This window comes from Ambystoma mexicanum, chromosome 6q (genome assembly GCF_040938575.1).
Source record: "Ambystoma mexicanum isolate Mex_15411 chromosome 6q, UKY_AmexF1_1, whole genome shotgun sequence".
Classification (NCBI taxonomy): domain Eukaryota; kingdom Metazoa; phylum Chordata; class Amphibia; order Caudata; family Ambystomatidae; genus Ambystoma; species Ambystoma mexicanum.
The window spans coordinates 1,402,375,539-1,402,399,281 of NC_090937.1; the positions used below are offsets into that span (position 1 = coordinate 1,402,375,539).

General features: G+C 45.5%; 1 protein-coding gene across 4 annotated transcripts in view; it reads right to left on the minus strand.

Annotated features, from left to right (window-relative positions):
- The window catches only part of HTT (huntingtin), a 2,905,635-nt gene that overhangs the window by 1,542,084 nt on the left and 1,339,808 nt on the right, over positions 1-23,743 (minus strand). For all 4 annotated transcript variants that reach the window (XM_069632055.1, XM_069632053.1, XM_069632052.1 and 1 more), the window contains one exon: positions 16,362-16,440. In XM_069632055.1, the coding sequence (XP_069488156.1) occupies positions 16,362-16,440 (79 nt within the window). The remainder of the gene's footprint in view (positions 1-16,361; positions 16,441-23,743) is intronic.

Consider the following 23,743-nt stretch of genomic DNA (forward strand, 5'->3'; position numbering starts at 1 on the left):
GGAACACTTTTTTTGTATTTGGTGCTTACGCACCTTTACAAAAACAAAAATAAAACATCTTTTACAGTAGGATGAAAAATGCATAAAATACATAAAAGAACATACAGGTTAAAATCAGTATTAACACACAACCCTTATACAGGATGGAAAAAGAGAAAGGAAAAAAAATGAGTCAAACAATAATGCTTCTCTACATCTTAAAAATAAAAAAAAATTGTGTACTTGCACAATATAACTTTTCACATAAACAAAGGTTTCAATTATAATATTCCATGATTGTTTTTAAAGGAGGTTTTTTTTTTAATACTCTCACATGAGATCTGTCCGAGTATGAACATAACAAAAGCCAAAGTACAAAGTATAAATAGGCCATTCATGCTGGAACCCTTTCTGATTCTATGCTAGAGGCAATAATTATAGTACTACTCAAGCCCCAGAAAGGTTTGAGATATTGTGATTCTCACCGTCTCATTTCATTACTAAACAGACTCTGTGGAAGATTATAGCGTTGTGACTATTGAGGATTGTCCTGTTATTGGTACACCCAGATCAATGTGAGTTTGTGGGTGGAAGGAACACATCCATGATTAGGAGACTACATATCATGGAGAAGGTTAATTCAGGTGAGGAATTGGCGATATTCTCACTTGATGCGGTTAAAGCCTTTGACTCATTGGAGTGGGACTGGTTATTTAAGGTGTTGGTAAGCTATGGTTTGGGACAAAATATAATGCAATGGATAAGATTGTTCTATAACAAACCGCTGGCAAGAGTGAAGACAGGAAATTGGATCTCATCTAAATGTACCTTGGGGAGGGGCACAAGACAGGTATATCCGGTGTCTGTTTCTCTTTGCTATGGCATTGAAATCCCTGACGGGTTACTTCAGGAAATATTTATCGCTAACAAGTATACACGTTGACGGTTGAATGCACAGTATATCTTTATATGCTGATGATGCTCTTTTATATGTCTGCAATCCTAAGCATAATATTCCAATCATTTTAGATGTACTGGACAACTCTAAACTATTGTCTGGCTTCCAGATTAAAAGGGATAAATGTGTTATTTTTCTTCAAACAGGGATGAGACATAGACCCATTGATCAACTTCCAGACTGGGGGGTGGAATGTGTCCAGGAATCCTTCAAATACCTTGGTATACAAATTGTCCATGAGATGGAGGAGATATTTGTCTATAGCACAGGAAAAGCACTGATGACAATTGGCGATGCCAAGAGACATACAGTGGCATTGGTGACTCTACGAAAAACAAATCAGGAAGCGGTCCTGCCCCGATTATGAACAATTGGCTGCCCAATTGCAATATACAATATGCAACATTTTGGAACAATCTTCCTGATGGAGAAATTACAATGGAGGAAAGAGGACGGGATGTAGGAGTAATTATAAGTTACTCACAGTAGTGACTAATGTACTGGTATCAGGTAATATTATCCCCATATATATGGTCGCCGTAAATATATAGAAAGTTGGACTTTGAGTTGGACACCCTGGCACAGTCAATTTCATTATTTAGTTTTGTTGATGCAGGGAAACCCCTCCTAAAGTTAGGGATGGTTAGGATGCCAAACCCCCCCCCCTGCCCTGCCCTTTTTACTTTTAATAAAATTCTCTGCCAATCAACATGCCACGCGTGTGTCCGGCTCTTACTTGTACACCCTCACACTGGCAACCACTGAAGTTCTGGTTGAAAACGCGGAAACAGGCACGGTTCCAGCGAGGTAGCCCACTGGAGAACTTGTCTGGGCACTGGATGGTCAAGGAGACTTCCGAAGGCACAGGACGGCTAGATCCTCAAAAACACGTCAAGACTGGTTGTTCCCACCAGTTCATGGGTTGAACACTGCACAGGGTCTTCGCAGATCAGGTAGTCCAACAGGGCTTCACCGGGCCAGACAGTGGGATGTGATGCTGGCCCTCTTCAGGAGCCTTCTTCGAATCTTCAGTCTGCCGTTCTTCTACAGAGGATTCTTGGCTCTAACACCAGTCTGTAAAAATGGCTGCAGGAGTCGTCCTCTTATACAAAATCCTAGCTGGAAGCAAGTCCAACAATGGTTAAGGTTCTGTACCAAATAGACAGCAGTGGTACGCAGTGGTGTGTGTGTACGTACACGTGTGTACACACACACACACACACACACACGCACGCACGCACGCACACACACACCCCCCCAGACCCCCCCCGGCCGAACAACAATATGGCCAAATATCTTGTGGCGTGGCCATTTTAGGGCACTTGCCACATGTAATAGCCATACGCAGTAAACACGAATGTGCAGACTAGAAATAACACAAAAATTGTTAAAAATATGATTGCTGCCACCAGCTTGTCTTTCGGCACATATAAAGTAACCAAAAATCCAAAGTGTAAATGGCTAGCGTGATAGAAGAGTAGCCCCTTTAAACTGCATTGTAAGATGCTGTGTGCAAGGATAAAAGGGTACAAAGTCTAAAAAGTCAAAAAGGAAACAGTTTACCAGTATGGATAGTCCGAAAGACTTATCAATTTCCTCATAACAAAAAGAGCAAAAGGCAAGGGGAGTGAAGCTGGAGGCTTCACTTCCCTGATAAATGTCAGGACAGATTTGAAAACAAAAGCAAAAGTTTGGGGGTCCATAGAACATGAAGGGAAAGTTGTCAAAAGACACATCTTTCCCAACAATGACATAAATCAACTGTGGCCAGGATTATCAAAACAGCACACCTCTCTGCAGGTTGTTCCTCTGTGACCATCATTCCAGGTCCCTGGACACTTATGCTGAACTGCAAAAGGTCAGGTCAGCGGTACATCCCTGAAATTGATACCACTGGTAACTGAGAAGCCACTGAATGGACCTCATGAGCTGGCAAGCCTCTGGCAGCAAAAGGATGCAGGAAGCCATAAGAATCAATCACAGAAAAGCAGAGCAAGGAATCTTTCCTCTTCGTTGGAAGACATGCACCATCTTGTAGATGTTTCTTACTTGGTCCTCCGATGGGAAGCCCCTGCCCAAGCGAGTGCTCAAGAACAATGAACCGGGGAGACTTATGGATTCCTAAAGTTCAGGGAGAAGCCCAAGCTGTGCAACAGTATGCACATCAGGGGCAAGAGCACCGACGTCTGGTCTGGGGAGCAAGCTCAGATGACTGGGTCGTCCAGACATCCCAAACATATACAACTTCCCTTCTGAGGCAAGCAGCTTTGTGAAGACTCTGGGTGCCGACGCGAGGCCAAATTGCAGGACGTTTAACTGGTAATGGAAATTTCCCACCTTGAATCTCAGGTACGTCCTGTGGATGGGCACACAGAAGTATGTATCCTGGAGATCCAGGGAGACCAGCCAATCCTGTAGGTCCAGGGCCTGAACAACCTGGGCTAACGTAACCATCTTCAACGTGTCCTTGCGCAAGTGTAAGCTCAGAAGCTTCAGATCCAAGATGGGGCAATGGCACCCATCCTTCTTTGGCACCAGGAAATAGATTGACTACAAGCCCTGGCCTCGTTTGGAATAGAGCATAACGAGGCCAGGAAATGGAATCCTTTTCTAGAAGCTGACGGGGCTCATCCAGTAGGAGAGGGCCCGGAGGCAAGAACTTGCTGGCTGGCGGATGGTCTGAAGGGCGATTAGCGAAAGGGACACAGTCTCCCAGCTGAATGAGCTGCAGGCCCAGACGACGGAAGTGGTAATCATCCACTCTCTACCAAATGGGGCTATCAGGGGAGAGATGGTGTAAGTCTGACTCAAAGAGGATTTGCACCTGGGCAGCAGAGGGCACTGCGGAGGTAACTATGTTTCCTCTGTATGCTCTTCTACCCGACCCATGTTGTGGCATCACTGCACCTGCTCGCCTGAGGGGGCTTGAGCCATTCCCCTGTAGAGTTCAAGGGGTGAAAACCCCTGTCCCTGCCCGCGGAGCTTGCAGATCGCTGCCATTGGACAGATAGTCCCAGAGACTTAGTCACATCACCTTTGATTCCAAAGAGTCTGTTGCCATCAAACGGCATGTCTTTTAGCTTTTCCTGGACATCCAAAGGTAACACTGAGGTTCTCAGTCAAGATATCTCTTTAAAACTGCGTTTGTGGCCATAATCCTGCCCACACAGTTAGTGGGAAACAGGTCTGATTGGAGGGTGTGGCCGGAAGTCGCTTTGCCATCCTGCACCAGAGCCTCAAACCCATCCCTCATGTCACCCTCTGCAATGTGTTCCACCATGCCTGAGATGGCCGATCTAAGCCCAAAACAAAATTTGGCTAGGGCACAGGAGATTTTGATGCATCGTGGGCCTAGGCTCATAGAACCAAAAATGTTTCTGCCCCATGCATCCAGTCTTTTGGTCTTCCGGTCGGCGGGCAAAGAGGGGAAAGACGTAGTTTTCAGGTTTGCAGTGGCAACCTGCATGACCAAACTCAGTTGATGCATGGGTCCACGGGAACAGTGTTTCGAAGGGTGCTGGCCTGTGCCTTTTAGCTATGTCCCAGTTCAAAGTCATAACCAAGGCTGTTTTGGACTATTGCTCAAGGACTGGTGCTTCTGGACCCTCGTTCAGAATATGAGCTTGTACGGCACCTTGGGTAGGGAGAGAACTGATAATCCAAAGGTATCCACCACCTTGGCAATTAAGTGCTGAGAAGCTGCCTGTGGTGGGAATAGGGAGCATGTCTATCCCATGCTAGGTACCCAGGCAACATGCCTCCTGAAAGTTGGATGCAAGATCCACCAAGACCTCTTGTTCACCATAGAACTCCTCTGGGAAATACCTAACCTCCATAGATTGAAAGGTTTACAAACCAAAAGGAATGAGGTCCCCTTTCTCATCATAAATGTCTTCCAAGTGAGACATTAATGCACCCTTAAGGAGTGGGGCATATTCCTAGAAGTTCCGGAGTCCCCGACGCCGGTCAGCACAGGCTGCACATGGAAGGAAACGTAGAGGTTGGAGGAATGTCGTTTGAAGATAGAGTGGTGCATCCTCGCAACAGGACTGTGTCCTTTGTTCACATGGTCGGGCAACTTATCAGTGTCTGCCCGCTCGTCTGAGCACAGTGGACTCAAAAAGCAGTGATGGGGGCAAGGCCAGAGACGTCAGCACCAAGGCCAAAGCTGCCGGGGCCATGACAAAAATGAAAAGCGTCTTAAGCATAAAGGCCTCTCATTCCTCTGGAGTAGAGGATTGCGTGGGGAAAGGTACCTGTGAATCCTGTTGTTCAGGGTCTTCCCTGGAGTGGTGGTACCTCTTCTTCTACAAGGAAGGACAATGGCGCCTTGAAGAACTACCTGGAGACCAAGACCGCTTGTAGTACTTCTTTTTCTTTTTGTCCTTTTGGCCCAGGGATCATTCTGCAATGAGGTGATCCATGACGAGCGGCATTGAACAAATTAATTTGTCACTCTCCGCCTTGTGGAGGAAAGCAAACAGCTTCACCTCCCATTGCTAAAATGGTATGCATTGACTGGCACGACATGCAATTTTGCATGTCATGCCCCTCACTGAGGCAATAAAGAGAAATCCGGTGAGGATCTGAAATTAACACTTGATGCCCACAGTCCACACAGGAATTAACCCTATAGACTTTGTCGGACTCGGCATACTGGTGAAAGTAAGCATAGGCGAGAAAACCTTCAAAGGAGGAGACATTACTTACCGTAATGGTCTATGGATTCTTCTCCTACCGATTTCTCATCTGTTAGATATCCTCATCCAGCTCTGCTGCTCGGAAAATTCTTTGACAGGGGGTCTAGTGGCCTCGTCTCGGGTGTCGATCAGTCTTGCTTGGTGCTCGATCGTCGGCTCCGGAATTGACATCGGGAGTCGTATATATACCATGTCACTACACCACGTAGCCCAGTTCCCCTTTTTTTTCCACTGTGCCTGACCCCTACAGAGGAAAATAGCAAGAGAAGAATGCTAAACAGCCAATAAGAGGTTAACAATAAGCATCCAAACGGGATAAAACACTTGGTGGAAAGACTTCCACTGTAGCCAGAATCAAGAAAACCCCCTTTTTTATTTTGATCGATTGAGAAAGATATGCAATTTGCCAGACACAAAAATGTCACTCCAGGGCAATCTCCAGGTCTCTACTCAACAAGACAGACGCCCACCAACTGCCAATGCTTTCTGAGCTCGGATGGATGGGAGGGGAGATGAGGAATCTGTGGGAGAAGAATCCACAGAAAGAACATTACGTTAAGTAATTCCAACTTCAAAGGATTGCCTTTCTCCCGCACATTCCTCATCCTATAGACTCCCCAAGCAGTGGAACAATCGAGGCGGGCAGAAAGTTCACTGTAACAGATTTTGTAGCACTGCCCTGCCAAAACGTGCGTCAGCCCCACGGGTGATGTCCAGACTGTAGTGCCTCGTAAACTTATGGATTGAGGATCACGTTGTTGCTTGGCAAATGTCTCTAACTGGGACCCCCATTTGCAAGTCTGTAGATGCGGAGACCCATCTGGTCGAGTTCGCCCTTCTGCAATGCATAAGATAGCCCACCGTGATAGTGTCTGCTTGGTTATAGCCAGACCTTTCCTGGCTAGAGAGTAGGCCACAATTAATTGATTAGTCTTCTGAAATTCTGATGTCCTTGTGATGTAAAATCTCAAGGCCATTTTCGGGTTCAACCGATGAAAGTGGTCCCCAGCATTGGAAGGGAGCAGAGGTAGGTGAAAGACCGGTAAGTCTATGCTTTGTAAAAGGTGAACCTCAGATACCACCTTTGGCAGGAACCCCGGCTATTAAGTGAGACCTTCACGAAAGAACCACAAAAATGGGGGTTTACAAAAAAGTGCCTGTAATTCGATGACCTGCCTAGCGGACGTAATCGCAACCAAGAAGGCCGTCTTTAGAGTGAGCAGACGCAAAGTGTGCCCGGCCACACTTTGCCCACACAGCAGCACGAGTACACTGGAGTGCACGTTTAGCCTCATCCCCAACCGCTCTTTCATCAGCCACTCAAAGCATTTTCATCGGCTGGAGTGAGCAATTGGAGGCTCTATGAGACCTGCTGTGAAAAAGGAACAGAAGATCTGCAGACTCAGTGTCTTTGCCGTGCCAAGAAGGATTGTGCTGTAAATCAACAAAAGAGTGCAAATTCTTTCTGAAATAGCAGAAAACCCTCACACTCCATCATGGACACCCCCTTCTTCGGCAGCACCAAGGTCACCAGGGGCTGCCATGGAATCAAGGTCACCTGAACGCTGATTGGCTCCTGCATTCTTTTTCAGGCCAGCCGGGTGCAAGCAGGCTTTCAAGCTAGCTCCCACGACAAAGACCCTCTTAAAAAGGCCCTGTTTGTCCCTGACTGGGCCAGGAAGGGCACACACCTCATACCCCCTGTACAAGCCGTAATGCAGCCTTCTCTGAATCAACCTGCTTCCCCATGAACATGGACCGCTACACCTTCTAGCTCCTTTCTGCTCCACACGCGAGTGTTGGCTGATCTTGCCACTGGCTCCTCATTCTATCTCCTTGACCCATAGCTGTACCTATATGCCTTTCTACCTTAACCATCTTACTCTCTCATTGCATTCTGTGTTCCACAAATGAAAAATCGTTATGCCTATGGTTTTATTTTTCATTGCACCATTTCCTGCACTGCATTTGTTATCCATTTAAAAATCGTATCTAGGTGGGCGTGCTTTACATCTTGCATCCTTTCGTGCACTGCATTTGTGTTTCATCTTGAAATCGAATCTTGCACCCCATCTATTGGTCTGCATCTGTGCCTTTTTCTTTTTTTTTTACTACTAGGCCTCCTTGGAGTACATGACAGGACTGCGCAGTGAAGACCCCCTTCTTTCTTACCTTCTTTCAACTATCCTCTGCCACTTGATGGCACTCACTATCTCTCCTTTCTTCTCAAACTGCTACACTACCACCCATCCTCCCTCTCTCACGAAGTCTGGAAGGAAAAAGCACAAAAAAGACATCCCGAGTACAAACCCTGGCCTTCCCATCGCAGACACCCACGTCAGGGCACCTTCCAGAGAGGTCTTCACTGATATCCTTTTCTCTGTCCTCTCTCCAGATCTATGGACTCCTCATCTCATCTCTTCTCTCTCCCTTTTCACATCCTCCATTAACAGTGTCACCAAGTGGGAAGCCTCTTGGCCGGCTTCTCATCTTCACGTTGCATCGTTAATGTCTACCACACAGGCACTATCGTCAGCTGCTGCCTTCGCTTCCACCTTCATCCCCCTCTGCCCCCCTAACACGGACTCTACCACCGACTCTGTTCTCATTAACTTCCACTTGGCCATCACCAATACGCTTGACATTCTTGGCCCAGTCATGCTGATCCTCCTGAAACCCGCCTCTAAGCGTAACACCTGATATGATTCCGAACTTGCAGCCCTGAAACGAGTGACAAACCTCAGGCTCACCCTCTGACAATCGGGTCTGCCGCCTGCCCCAAAGGCAATACCGACTCTCCAGCCTTGCCAAGAAAAGGGCCGACATTCAGGCATGAGTATCTGGTGCATGCAACAACACGGCTGAACTTTTCAAAATCGGCAGGAAACTAGCCAAGCCATATGCAGTCTCCACCGCCCCTCTTCCTTCTGAGGCCCTCTGCAACGCACTGGCCACACACTTCGCCACCAAAACTCAGGACATTCTGAACACCCTTGTTACTTGCTCTCCTAAAAAAAACTTCAGCAGACCTTACCTGTCCAGCCAACTACCGCCCCATCTTCATTACCCCCTTCCTGGGGAAAGTACTGGAGAAGCTAGCCTTGCCCCAACTCAACTCGCACACTGAACTTGTTGGTGGTCTCCACGAGCATCAATCTGGATTCCGAGCATCCAGAGGCACAGAAACTGCTCTTCTGAATACCTGTGAAGAACTGCTTGCATCTGTGGACTCCAACTCCCCAGCTGTCCTCATTCTACTTGATCTCTCCTCTGCCTTTGACACAGTCAACCATTCATTCTCATACAAAGGCTCCACGATACCCTTGATATCTAGTAACGGGCACTGTACTGGCTGACCTCCTTAACTGACCACTCTTCCCAAGTCATCCTGGGCATCCTCTCCTACTTCCTTTTCCACCTGTGGTGTCCCCCAGGGTTCCATCCTCTCCCATTGGCTCTTGAACATCTACCTTGCTCAGTTGGCACCCATCTCCTCCTTCTCCCCCAACATCCAGCGTTATGCAGACAACACATCAACTCTTTTTCAAACTTCCTACTGATCCTCTTGCACCTTCCATCATCCCTGACTGACTATCTGCCATCCAGTCCTAGTGCGCTTTAAACAATCTCTGCCTCAATGCCAGTAAAACTGAGATCCTACCCATTGGGACCCTGGCTCCCTCCTTCTTCCCTTCACTCTGGCATTCCTCCATGGGCTCTACCCCTGCTCCTTCTTCTGAAACCAGAAACCTTGGCGTCACATTTGATTCCTCTCTCTCCTTCTGCTCTCACACTCAGGACATTGCCAAGAAGTCCTACTTTCAGCTTTTCACCCTTTTCTCACTTTCACCCAGAAGCTCAATGTTAACCGACACCTGGTTCTCTCTAGGCTCGACTATTGCAATAGCCTCCTCCTGAATCTACCTTCTTCTACTCTACCCCCCCTGCTGCTAATCCAGAAAAGGGCAGCAAGACGTATCCTTGGGCTTTAGCCCAGGGACCACATCTCTCCTGCTCTAAAAAGTCTTAACTGGCTCCCTTGTTGCTGCACGGATTAAATTTAAATCCCTCTGCATCATTCACAAGGCTGTCTGGGACCAGGGGACCACATCATCTTCAAATCTCTCATTAAATACTCTCCCTCTAGACCTCTATGTTCCTCTGGCACCAACTCTATGTGTAAAGCGTTTCGCTAAACAGAAGGCAGGAGGTCGATTACTTTCTTCAGCTGGCTGTCTCCTATGGAACAGACTTCCCCCCTCCATATACGTCTCGAGCAGGACAGTCTTAAATTTGGCAAAACTCCTCAATACTTTCCTCTTTACCTCCTCCTTCCCTTCTTCTCTCTTCTGCTAATCTCACAGTTGCAGTGATTTGTGTCCATGGCCCTTATGTACCCTCAGGGCCCTTGTCATCCCATACCCAATTGCCCCAGCTTTCTTTCTACCTTCAGCACTTGCCTCGGCTCACCCTCTGCCCTAGAGGCTTGCACGTCCCACCCAAAGCGAATCCAGGCTGTGTACCACTTAGCATTCCTTGCACTTTATCTGTGGCTCGCCAACGAGCACGGACACCCCAGCACCTATCCCCACTGCCCTCTTCCTTGCTGCACTTGCACCTTCTGAATACTCACAAGGCATAGTAGGTTTGTCCTTTTTTCCCTACACTGTATTCAGTATTTTAATGTGTTTCATTCCCATGCTTCCCTTTTGCCCTGTGGGCGCTTTGAAATAGAATGTACTTGCTGTATAAGCGCCTAACAAGCAAACAATAGGTAAATAAAGAACAAAAGTGCATGGGCTCAAAGGGAGCCGACCATCAAGAAAGTCAAAAGCAGAGTTAAATCCCAATTTGAGAAAACAAAGGGAGTTGGTAGAAACTTATTGACAAGGCGTATCAGGAATTGGGCCATAACCGGGACCGTAAAAAGGAACCTTGATCTGGGGACTTCTAGAACACATACAAGCCGCCGAATATCCTTTTACTGTGGAAACCTGAAGGCCTGCTGAGGCCAGCGACAGAAGGAACTCCACCACTGCAGCAGAGGGGCAAAAGATATGGTCACTCTCCAGTTCCCTGCACCACATCTCAAATCCTCTCCACCTACACGCATACAGGGATCTTGTAAACGGTCTGCGTGCAGCTAGCAACATCTCGAGTACCTACTCTGAGAGGTTCCAGTCATCATACCTCATCCTCTCAAGGGCCACGCATTTAGGTTGAAGGATTCCGGGTTTGGGTGACACACCCGACCTTCCGAATGGGCCAGGAGATCCGGCCGACGAGGCAAACAGAGGTGGGCAGATGGTCAGATCCAGAAGGTCAGAGTACCCTGTCCTCCTCGACCCGGGTCCTCAAGATCATGGTCCCACAAATCCTCCTCAACCGCCTGAGAACCCAAGGGATGACAGGAATCGGAGGGACGATCCAATCCACGCCCCCTAGAGCACCGTTCGCTGGAAATTCCCTTGAGCAAAACTGTCAGCACTTCCTGTTGGACTCTGTGGCAAACAGGTCTACTGATGGGGTATCCCAGAGAGAGAAGACCTTCTCTAGGACTTCCTGGCACACTTCCCACTCATGCGAGACTGTGCTCTGCCTGCTCAGAGCATCCGCAGAACTGTTCTCTGTCCCCACCAGATGAACTCCTGAGACCTAGATCCAGTTCTCCAATAGCCAGAACCACAGCTGCAATGCCTTTCTGCAGAGGGGGAGGGAGTGCACGCCACTCTGCTTGTTCAGGTAGTACATGGCCACTGTATTAACAGTCAGAGTCAAGACATGCTTCCCCTTCAGAGACACGGCAAAAGCCCTCAGGGCTAACCTGATGGCTCGTAACTCCAGCCTGTTGATGTGCCACTTGGCTTCCATTGCTGACCAAAGGCCATACACCTGCAAGCCCTTGCAGTGAGCACCCCACCCCTTCAGACACATCCTTCCCATCTTCCACCAGCTGTATGAAACCTTCGTGCAGCTCCCCTTCAGGAATATATTTGGTTGCTAGCCCACAATCTACGTTACTTGCTTTCAAGGCCATGCTGCCAAATGAGAAGACCTTTTTCCCCATTGCATCCAGTCCCTTGCCCTCCCGGTCAGGAGGCATGTTCGAGGTGGAGGAAGCTGCCCTGGTCGACACTGTTCCGGGCTGCACGACAAGACCTTCAGGAGAAGTGTGAGAAGACGAAAATGACGGGTCTCCTCTTGCCGGCCTGTATTTCCCAGTCATAGTAAAGCTAACCGGAGGTATGGAGCAGGGATGCTGCCACAAGGAGGCAACAGGATCGGGGATAGCCGAGTTCAGTGGCAGGTGGAGTTCAGTAGCTGGACCCTCGTCCAAGAAATCAGTTAGGTCGTATCTCTGGAACGGAACTGCTGCATCATTTAGCCCAAGTGTGCTGACCACACTGTCCACTAGTGACCTAAATTTGGCATGGGGATGTGTGTACGGCTGAGCCTGTTGCAATTCTACATCAGGGGATGTATCCAGCCCGCTAGCATCATGCAGCTCCTGTGCCAAAGCCAGGAGATCAGCCTGGTCATCGAAAATAGTCGACACAACCAGTCCCTGCATACATAGGATCGACATCTCCTTGGTCGTCTCCAAAGTCATCGCTGACAATGGACAACATGGAGCCGAATAAACCGGTCCGAGAGAGAGGAACGATCACTGATGGTTGGCATTGAGGGCTCATCCTTCGAAGTTGATGGGGTGGCCTTCAGCACAGAGCGAGGCTTGGGCACCAGAAGCGCCCGTACCCTGAGGTATGAGAGCTTTACTGCCTTTTTTGGTGTCGAGTCCGAAGGCTCTCCTGACGCGGATGGAGTCAGTCAAGTTGTTTGCATGGGGTTGGTGTCCAGTTAAAGGATCGAATACAAAAGGATCGAATGCAAAAGGTGAGAGTCAATAGGATCGAAAAGAAAAGGTTCACATTTTTTTTTTATTATATATTTTTTGGGGGTTTTCGTTTAGGTAAAAAAAGTGGGTTTTACCACAAAAACCAGGGTCGAGGGGTCCGTTTGATTTGACCGTTTTGTCATTCGATCCTTTTGACTCAATACTTTGACCTATAACCATGGGGTTGAGCGTACAGAGCATGGGAGAAGCCATCGGGTCCTGCTGCTTGGGGAGCACAACCTCAAGTACAGCCACCTGTTATTCAAACATCGCAAGAATTTTGGGTTTAAATTCTTCCCACTCCTTACGAGTGGTTGGCCCGGCCGACGACTTAGTCTTGTTGGTGCCGCCTTTTCTTCTTATGAGAAGATGACGAGGAAGAGTGACTATGTGAGCGGAACCGCTTCTTCATCTTGCTTTGAGGTCTTTCTTTTTCAGGGGTAGGCCCCGCCGTTTTGGCTTCAGATGACCGAACAGTCCACCACACAGGTGATTTTGACGGCAGTCAGCCCATCACAAGCTTGGCTGCCTGCTCACACATGGACTTTGGATTAATCTTTTCACAGATGTTTTGTGGGTCGTCATCGTCATAAATCTGAAATCTGAGACACAGACATCTTTCGGTTGAGAAAAAGCACAAAATCTGACGATAAAATTGTCAGAAAAGAGTCAAGTCCTCGATATACCAATAAATGCTCCCCGCAAGCAGCGTGTCGAGTGCCCGGACAAAAGGAACTGAGGTACAGGGCACAGTGACATGGTGTAAATATACACAACGCCTGAATTCGACGTTCGAGTTGTGAGCAAGACAGTTCGACAGCCGAGTTGTGTACCAATACCGCCCTCTGTCGAAGAATTTTCTTAGCAGCAGAGCTGGATGAGGATATCTATCCGATGAGAATTCTACGAGAGAAAGACAATCCATTGAAGCAGTGTTCTTAAAGTGAGTGTGCTGAAAAAAGGAACAAAGGTCACGGGGCACGGGACCTCTAAATATAATGGCCCAATGACCTGCCTCGTGGGGGCACATGTAAGTGTCGGGCACAGCCGATAAAGAACTGCACTGCACTCCCTGGCATTGTAAAAGTCTCTAAAGAGCAGCTACGCTGGGAGCTAGTTATCAAAGATGAAGAATCCATGAGAGGTTGAAATCCATTAGAAACAAGCTTCATCGCTCCCTTCAGAAAAAGCAGATCTTTCCAGAAGTAGGGATGATGCTGAAAGACACCAAGGCATTTTGAGGTGGATTGAAAAGAAAAAGGCAGAAGTAAAAATTATCTATAATTTCAAACACCCAACAATCTGTGGTTATCAGCCACCAAGCATTGGCAAAAGTCAGACACCGCCCCCCACAGGAGACTGATGTTGCAGAAAGGGAAAATGTAAACTGATTTTGCCACTATGCAATCAGATGTGGCAGCGGAACATGTCTTGGCCGGGATACTTCCTTGGATATTGTTGTCCATGCTGAGGATGGCCTGAATCCTTTGGTCAAATTCAAAGCAGATGATTAGAGAGCAACAGCAATTTGGCAATATAACTGTCAATCAGTTTTGATCGATTGGACATCATGTGCCAATTTTGCTGTATGCAACCATCATGATTGTCCTTAGATTTCCATGCCCCTGACCACGAAACAACCCCATAAAGTCGGTCCAATCCAATATTTTTGCAATCTGTTTACCACTTTCAAGTAGCTGTTAAAACAACCATTGAAGGTTAGGAGGAATGTGCTCTCTAGTCACTTATGCAACTTACCATAAAGACTGAGTATCTCACTTGAGTGCACAAGGCAATTCAATGCTTTCAATTATAGGTTCACAGTCGTGAAAAATGTACTGCCTCACGGCTTAGTCACTTGGATTCCCTGTCGCAGCTTGTACAGCCAAACTCTCAGATGCTGGATGTGAAGAAAGGGAAAGAAGTTTTAAAGGGGTGTCCTTTCCTTCTGACCCAAGTCCCTTTATACACCAAAGTGGGTCCGTTTCAGATTCCTAACACCTTTTCCATAAGGGCCCTATTATAGGGAAGAACTGGAATTTGACTAACATTCAGCTCCAAGATGACTGTGATTGTATAAGAGTTCACCTCTTCCAACAGAACCACTTAGGTATCCAAAGTCCTAAACACCAAAGCCATAAAAGAGCCAAAATCAGGCTCTCAATGAACTGTTGTCAGAATCTCTGAAACCGGAGAGGGGTTTAGAATGCAAGCTTCCTGGAGGTCGTTTGCTAGCTGCAACAGAGATTTTTTCAATCTATCCTCTCGCTCCCTCATGCTCTGTTGGGAGCAGACTTCCTATTTGCAGATCTTAGTTGCGGGCAATGGGGAATGGATTAAAAATGTTCCTGCTCCTTAGTGAAGATGTCCCAGAATTATTTTAAGACTACAGGGCTGTCAACGCTCTTGTATTGGGAAACAGATTCTGGTTCCAAAGGAACCGTTATCACTTTGTCTGGCATTGCAGTGGCTGATTTACTCTGCGTTGATTTTAATAGCACCGAAATCAAGGAGGTTAAGGTAACATCCTTTGTAACTAAAGCTGAAGGCACTGAGTCTTGTCACAGAACGGATGTGCAGATGAGGTCTTGGCCTCCCGAGGAGCTGCTTGCAGGCCGAGGAGTGGGGCCTTTAAGAGATCCGAAAGTTGGAGCTTTGTCAAAAACGTTCATCATGTCAATTAGCTCCCACTATTTGGAAGTGTTTATAGTGATAGCCTTGAATGCAAAAGCATTGAATGCAAAAGCTTCTCGAAAAATGAAAAGCATCGAAAAAAACAATCAAAAAAATGCATTTTCTTTCATTTTTTTAATGGGGGGTCCCCTCTAACACCTGTTTTTTAACCCCTTATAACCCATTATAATAAAAAAAAAAACTTTACCTACGAAAAAAATTCATTTCTGTGAACTGTAACTTTTTTTATTTTATTAAGTGGCCTTGAAAGGGGTAGTGGCGCGCGAAAGTGATTTTAAAAAAAATCCCTTTTTCCTTGCTGCCATTATCAGCTTTATTTCTCACTCATGAATGGCCTTGGAATGCAGGCTCCACATGCCTCCATATCATGGTCTTGGCTGAGACACCACACACACGCTACAAGAGTGATATGGACATCATGTGGCCACAATTATCAGACTGTTTGAAATTCTACTTCAGGGACACTAACCTAATAAAAAACAAAAACAAAAGTGGCAGTTTAAGAAATATTCCTGTACATTGACAGCAGAAAAATGGGAAGTGAGGAAGATGGCACTGGCAGCTCTATATGGACGGCATCACTTTGGGTGTAAAATGTGCCAAAGAACCGTGATGGAGCAGTCCCTGAGCTGTATGGAGGCGCACTAAACAAACTTTCCGGACCAAACCACACATCAAGGGTATTATTTAGATTTAGAATCTATAAGGGGAATGTAATCATTACAAATATAACGGGGTATTATTTCAATTCTGACTGATGATGTTCAGTATTCTGAATCTAATATTGTATTGATACGTTTGTTAATGTGCTTAAAACATATTCATTGAATGGATGAAAAACATATGCTTAATTTGATTTACCTCATGATTCTCCCAGAGCTATAAAAAGGTAACATCTCTTACAAAAATAGTTTACTCTAACCTGTGTCTGGCTTTGACAATGGAGAAAAAAATGTACAATTTACAAAATCAAACACTCGCAGAAAAGATTAGAAATGTTGGAGTTAATTGTTGCAAAGCTGTGTCGGCCTATATCAAACCAACACTGTTTGGGTATACTTGCATGATTAACCACCAAGTTTGCTAAATGGACTGGATAAAGGACTGCAACAAACAAGCAAACCACATAAAATACCTTGTCTGCACGATGTTTTGTAGCACTCGTGATACTTGTTTTTAGTTGAGAAGAAACTTTTTGCAAAACATCAAACCACCTATAAATGAAAAAAGAAAAATGAAAAGCCAGTTCCAAACATAAAGGCTAAACGTCTATCAACAATTCCATGCTACGTTTCAGGAATGGTGTGAGGCTGGTCACACTGATCCCTTGATGCTGGACTTCAAAGCAGTCACAGCTCATCCGCATGCTATCTGATCAGAAAAGTTGATTTGAAACATATAAGTGGAATGAGAAGTTAAGGCATAGATGCACATTCATACAGTAACAAGTGTCATGTATTTCAAAGATATTGTGTTGAGTAACAGTGAGTTATCGGCTAACATGCTACATTAGTCACATGAGAATTGCTGTGCTAACATTTTGGATACAATAGTATCACACACACACCTCCTTTAACTGTGATTAAGTTTACAAAGTCACATTCATTTATATACTTGATGTGTTTATGTAATACTGTCAGTGTTCCTTTAACAGTGACATTCAGTTAGCAAGTTTTTGTTTTATGATTAATGGAAACACTCAGTGTATTTTGCAATATCATACGAAATAATGGAACCATTAAGTCTAAAGAGCAGAATTAAAATGTTGGCTTATGTTAAAAGCATAATTAGGCCACTTAATAAAATAAAAAAAGGTACAGTTCACAGAATTTAATGTTTTTCTATCAGAGGTGTGGATGCGCAAACGGAAAGAACCCGCGCCTTTCTTTTCACAAAAGACCAAAATCAGTAATTATTTTATTTGTTATATATACGATTATGGATGATCGAGGATGAGGATGTTAGGGAGAATTCTCTGTAAAGGCTAATTTCCCAAACCTAGTGAATCCCCCAGCAGCTTTGCTGGATTTTTGGGGTTTATTTTTGCCTCCTGCTAAGAGTGAGACTCTTTTTCTCCCACTCTTAGACATGATTTGAGGTGTTCATTTGACTTTGTATTTGTTTTATGGGCTATGGGGTCCTTTACCCCATAGGGCTTCATGTGTTTTTGGTATGTGGGTTACACAGCACCCTATGTGCCGTAGCCAGGGGTGTCGTAGCGACCCCCAAACATAGACTCCATACCCTGGGACTGACTACTGTCTCCCAGGGCATGTAAAGTCACCATTGGCTTTACTAGTCTTAAATTGTGAACAGAACCAGTACAAACCATCATATTGTGGACTTGCTGGTCGGGGCAATTCGATTGCCCCGGGGTCTGTTGTTCGAGGGGGCACTGTCCAGTCCCCCCCGACCGAGTTTTGGAACCAACCGAGTCTGCACCTGGAGACTACAAGCAGCTTGTAGTACCTCAAGAAAACAGACAACAGTTCTTGCAACTGGCCCGTGAGATTCCTTTGGCTGGTCACTTGAGTTTCAAGAAGACCAAGGAAAGGCTCTCTCTACTTTTATTGGCCAAAGATGGGGGCTGAGGTAGATAAGTTTTGCAAGAGCTGCCATACCTGCCAAACTTCTGGTAAGGTTGGGTACAAGAATGTGGCACCTTTAGTGCCTCTCCCAGTTGTGGGAGTCCCATTTGAGAGGGCAGGGATTGACATTGTTGGTCTCCTTGATCCCCAACCTCCTCAGGCAACAGGTTTATCCTTGTTGTAGTACACCATGCTACTAGGTACCCTGAGCAATTCCTATGAGGACTGTTACAGCTCAGGCTCTGGCTAAGGCCCTCCTTGGTATTTTTATCAGGGTTGGATTTCCTAAGGAAGTAATCTCTGACAGGGGGTCAAGTTTTATGTCCCACTACATGAAAGCCATGTGGAAAACCTGTGGAGTTACTTACAAGTTCTCTACCGCCTACCACCCTCAGACAAATGGGTTGGTAGAAAGGTTCAACAGAACCACGAAGAGCATGATAGGTGCTTTAGAAGATCCCCTTAAAAGAAAGTGGGACCTTCTATTGCCATGCCTTCTCTTTGCTTGTAGGGAAGTCCCTCAGGAGGGAGTAGGTTATTCTCCCTTTGAACTTCTTTATGGCCATCCAGTCAGATGTCCATTGGCCCTGATCAAGGAGGGGTTGAAGAGTGCTCCTTCCCCAAGCCAAGGAGCAAAGGGATTTTGACAGGTTTTAGAGACACCTTTTCGATAGGTTTGCAATTACGGGATTTGTATCACATGACTACTGCCATACCTGGCTAAACAGCACTAATGTGAGTACATATTTTAGCTTTGCTACGTCATGATTCAGATTTGATGCGAGGCTTTACAATTTTAGATGATAAATTACGATTTCATTCAAGTATCCTTTATCTAAGCATTTACAAAAATGGTGGAGCCACACTATTGAGAACAAACATGGTTCAAGTAACCTGTTCTTTGAAATGTATTCTACTTATAAGGGTGTACAACTGCTTATTTGGTCACTATACCCTTCAGAGGGAAGACATTACCAGACAAGTGTCAGTCCAGACGTGGAACCCCCCTACCACACTCACTGTGCCTTAGAGTGGGGTCACATTCACCTCACTGATGTGGTCCAACAAGGCTGAAACACGCGTTTGGGGTTGCTGGGGTACTCTTTTTCAGAGGAGGGTATCCAGTTAAATTTTCGAATGTAATATTTTCGAAAGTCAATATTTCAAAAATGTTATTTTGAAAAAACATTTTCTCCCCAAAAAAATTCTAAAATAATATAATACAAAAAAACAAAATGTATGAGAATATTAAATAATTTATTGAACAGCAAAATAAAAAATGTATTGAATGGAACTGTTATCTTTTTTCACTGCTAGATGGTGCAATTGTATAACATTTTGTAATAATAATAATATTTTTGAAAACGGAGTTCATTGCGTAACCCTTACGCATGCGTCACGTGTGCGTAAGCGCCCTTTTGCGAGTCCGTTCTTGCGAAGACACACCGTCGGGTGTCTTCGCTGCTGATCTTCCCATTTCTCCGGATTTTTCTTTTTATCAGAGGTTTTTTTTTTGTATTCCACACGTTTTTGGGATTGCATTTTTGGACATTTTTTCGCTTGCTTTCTTTATGGAAAGTGGATAATTTTATTTTTTTGCTGGAATGGATTCTCTCCTTGGAATGTTTTTTTTCATATTTTTTCACTTGGTTTCTTTTTTTTATGGACTACGGATTACACTTTTTTTCCCCTGGAATGAATGGATTATGGATTCTCTCCTTGGAATGGTTTTTTATGCATTTCTTGCGTATGGTTTCAAATTATTTTTGCTGGAATGGATTATGGATTCTCTCCCTGGAATAGTTTTTTACACATTTTTCTGCATTTTGGACACTTCCTGGATTCATTTTATTGACTTTGGATACTGACTTTGGCATCGTTTCTTATGGATTTTCGTTACTTTGGATGTTTCATGTATTAACGTGGATTTTCAAAATGGTGAGTACCTTAACACTTCAGATCATAAAATATTGCTTCTAAAAAGTCATATGCATCTTGTATTTCAAAATTCTTTTGCTGATTGTTCCGTAATTAAGTCCCGTAAGAAATATGATATGATATGATATGATATGGTATTTGTAACGCGCCTATACACAAGTGTTTCAAGGCGCGACGAGGCAGGGAGGGAGGGAAACAAGGGGAAGACAGACAAACGATCCTACTAGGCCAGGTGTCATTCAGATCGCGCAAGTGCAGAGGTAAGGGGAAAAGGAGAAAGTGCAGGGGGAGGAGGTGGGGGGGAAGTGCAGTACAAGGTAAGTAGCGTAATAAAATAATAAATAATAAATAAAAGGGCCAGCTGGTGGCAAGTGCGAGGTAAGTGCAGAGCAAGTGCTGGGAAGGGGGCTGTAGGGATACAGTGACAGTCCCACAGTGCAGGGGGAGCCAGGGAGGCAGTGCAAGTGGAGAGTGGCTGGGCCCTGGACCGAGGTCACTGAGAGTGGCCCAGATGCAGGTTTAGTGCAGAATTCAGTGGGGAGTTAAGCAGGTTTAGCAGGGGAGAGGGAGAGAGAAGGCAGAAGCGAAGAGGAAGGTTTTGAGGTGCTTCCGGAACCGGAGATGGTTCTCCTCAAGTTTCAGGGAGGCAGGAAGGCTGTTCCAGAGGGAGGACCCTGCTGCGGAGAGAGATCTACCCCCAGCTCGTTGCTTCGAGAAGCGGCTGACCATGAGGGAGTTGGAGACGGATGAGCGAAGGGCTCGTGAAGGAAGATATTTAGGAAGAGAGAGTTGAAGGTATTTAGGCCCCAGGCCCCAGAAGGCCTTGTGGACAATGCAGAGGGTTTTGAACTTAATCCTCGCAGCCACTGGGAGCCAGTGAAGAGATTTCAGTCCTGGAGAGATACGGTCCCTGGGCTTGAGGCCAAGGACAAGTCTCGCAGTTCTGTTCTGGATAAGTTGCAGAGGGCGGAGAGTGGAGGCAGGCAGATTAAGATAGAGGCTGTTACAGTAGTCCAGCCTTGAGAGAACCAGGGCTCGGGAGACAGTGAGCTTCTGGGGGAAGGAGAGGAAGGGAAGAATACCTCTGAGGAGGTGCAGCTGGTAGTGTGACTTCTTAGAGACGTCAGATATATGAGGAGAGAAGGAGAGTGTGGAGTCGAAGATGACCCCGAGGTTTTTAGCCTTGCAGGTAGGGGCAGGAAGGGGGCCAAGGGAGGCCGGCCAGAGAGCTGCAGGGAAGGAGGGAGTGGGTGTGCCGATGAGTAGAATCTCAGTCTTACTGGCGTTAAGGCAGAGGTCATTGGCGGCACACCATTCCTGGATAGCAGACAGACAGTCGGAGATGAGGGAAGGAGAGGAGGAGGCCGAGGGTAGCCTGAAAATGAGCTGGGTATCGTCCGCATAGCACTGGAAGTGGGGGCAGAGAGCGGCGATGCGGTGGGCAAGGAGTGCCAGATACTGGTTGAAAAGCCAGGGAGAGAGGTTGGATCCCTGGGGGACACCACAGGTGGAGAAAAAGATGTCAGAGAGGAAGGAGCCCATTGAGAACATAGTGTTGGGTTGTTGATATTGAATCCTTTGTTTATTCTGCTGTGACACCCTTCCAGCATATTTTAGCTCTACCCTCAATTACTGCAACGTAACAGTTCCACCACAATATTTGATATTTTGGTCTCCTTGTACCATTCCTTGTTAATTGCCCCAACCAGGTGACTTCCATGTAATCTAGCAAATCTGTTATATGTTCATTTTTTTTGTAGTATTCAGTGTCAATTAAATTTTCATAAAATGTAATCACTTTTTCTTCTTTCACAAATGCTAAAGCAAGCAATTTTTTAATACTGTGCTGGAAATCGCTATCCTTTATGTATTTTGTGTGTAGGCTCAGTTTTTGTAGGGTTCTCCATATGGCTTGTGTAAAGTGGAAAAAACAACCTTGTATCCATGTCTCTTTGTATACTTCTTTGAATGCTCTTATCTGGGTTAGTTTGTGGTCCATTACTAATGTGGTAGGCATTTTTTCAGGAATGGCTTCATTAATTTTTTCAAAAATTAATCTGTATATTTCCTCTGTCTTCCTTGGCATTAATACGAACAATAGTGGAATAAGACTTTGATTAATTGATTCATGTACACTGTAAAACTGTTGAAATGGTTGCGGGCAAGACTTAAATGTGGCGTTGCTTTGCCAAACATCACAATTTCCAAGGTGTAGTAAGTTACTGTTCGTTGTAAAAAATATTATTTTTTCCTCTTTTCTTTCTATTGTCATATAGTGAAAATCTTCACCTTTGTTTTTCTAAACTTTTCTGGTTTGCATAATTCCTCATATCCTCTTGTTGCTATTGGTAGATTTTCCTTTTGTTGATTTTTTACGGTTCAAGGAACGTTGTATATGTTTCTGAGCTGGCATTTTTGCCGCCACATATAATGGTATTTTGGTACATGTGCGAGCTATTACAGACCTATTCGCCTCACTCGGGTTTTCCACAGCTTTTTCTTTTAGTTCCTTCATTGTTCTTTTTACCAGTTTTGTCGTTCTGTCCGATAAATGGTTATGTTCACCTTTTCTTTTTAGCATCGTTTTTTCAGTAATCGCTCTCCCTACGCACTTAGTTTTGTGGTATTCTGTGCACTTCCAATACATTTTTTCTTTTCTTACTAATTCTCTGCTATACATGTAACCCTCATGTATTAATTGTTCTCCTCCTCTCTGCGATTTCACATACTCGATGGCGTTGCTCATTTCGTATCTACAATAACGAAAACCACGTTTTATTCTTTTTGCCCATGTACTACATACAGATTACACTTATTATATACTTCCTCTCATTTCGATATTTTTATTAAATACTACCTGTATATATGTCACGCAGTTACAGTGTATTTTTCTTCGTTTTCTCTAACCTCCGTTTCTGTCACGCAATGCCAGTTTGGTAACAAGAGTAGATTATCAGGTGTTTCTGTGATAGCCCTATGATAATATTGGTGACTTATAGTAGGCTGTCAAATGCTGAAAAAATAGAGTTTGCTTACCATAAGTGTAGAGACAATCTGCTGCCAAGCTGTAACCTGCCCAAGATGGCCACCAAAGCAACATGGCGGCCCTGGTGAACACTCCTAGCACAGCCTCCAACTGCTATTGGCTCCCTGAGAATCCACATCTACTTCCTTCCCTTCCCCATGGCGGACATGCTCGGGGAACTGGGTAAAATGTATCGCCTCTTTGTTGAGCTTGCCATCTACTGCAAGCAACCCCATTTGCTTCTGTGTTCTGCTCGGACACCCTACACAAGTACTGCCTTGACCCACGTTCTACATGGTCTCTCCTAGCTCACCAAAACCTGCTGCCATCCCACCTCTACTGTTCCTGATGCATTTACATCTGTGCCTCTCACTCGTAACCATCCCACTATCCTACCTACTATGACCTCTTCACTCATTGCTTACTTACTACGCTACGCCAACCCCAATTTGCCACATTCCCTCTGACCCCTTGTCATCTCTCTCTCTTATTGTGCCTTCTGGTGGCCTAATCCCTCAATCATCAACCCCCTCTAAGCACCTGCCCCCACCCTGTTCCAACTACCCCTACACATCTCCACCACTGACTGCCCCAGACCAGATCTTCGCCTCCAAAACCTCCCTCTTCTTACCTCCCTCATCCTAGCCCTCCTGGCCCCCTTTTAATCAGAAAAAAGCAAAACCGCACAAGAAAATCAACAACAAGTTGTACAACAGTGAACTCTTACTCATGAAGAGAAAAATGCAAACTGGAATGGAAATTTAAAAGTACTGGCAACATTGCAGACTTGACAAACTGTAAACTGTTCCACAGAGTCGACTCCTATGACATATTGAGAAAGAAGCAAGACTTCTGTCAAAATTGGATTCTGCTCACAAAGAACGGTTCTGACCAAGTATTCAAGATCTGCCAAGAGCTCCAAGCCCTGATGTCTTGCAGCTACCTGCCGTACCATCCTGCCCCAGG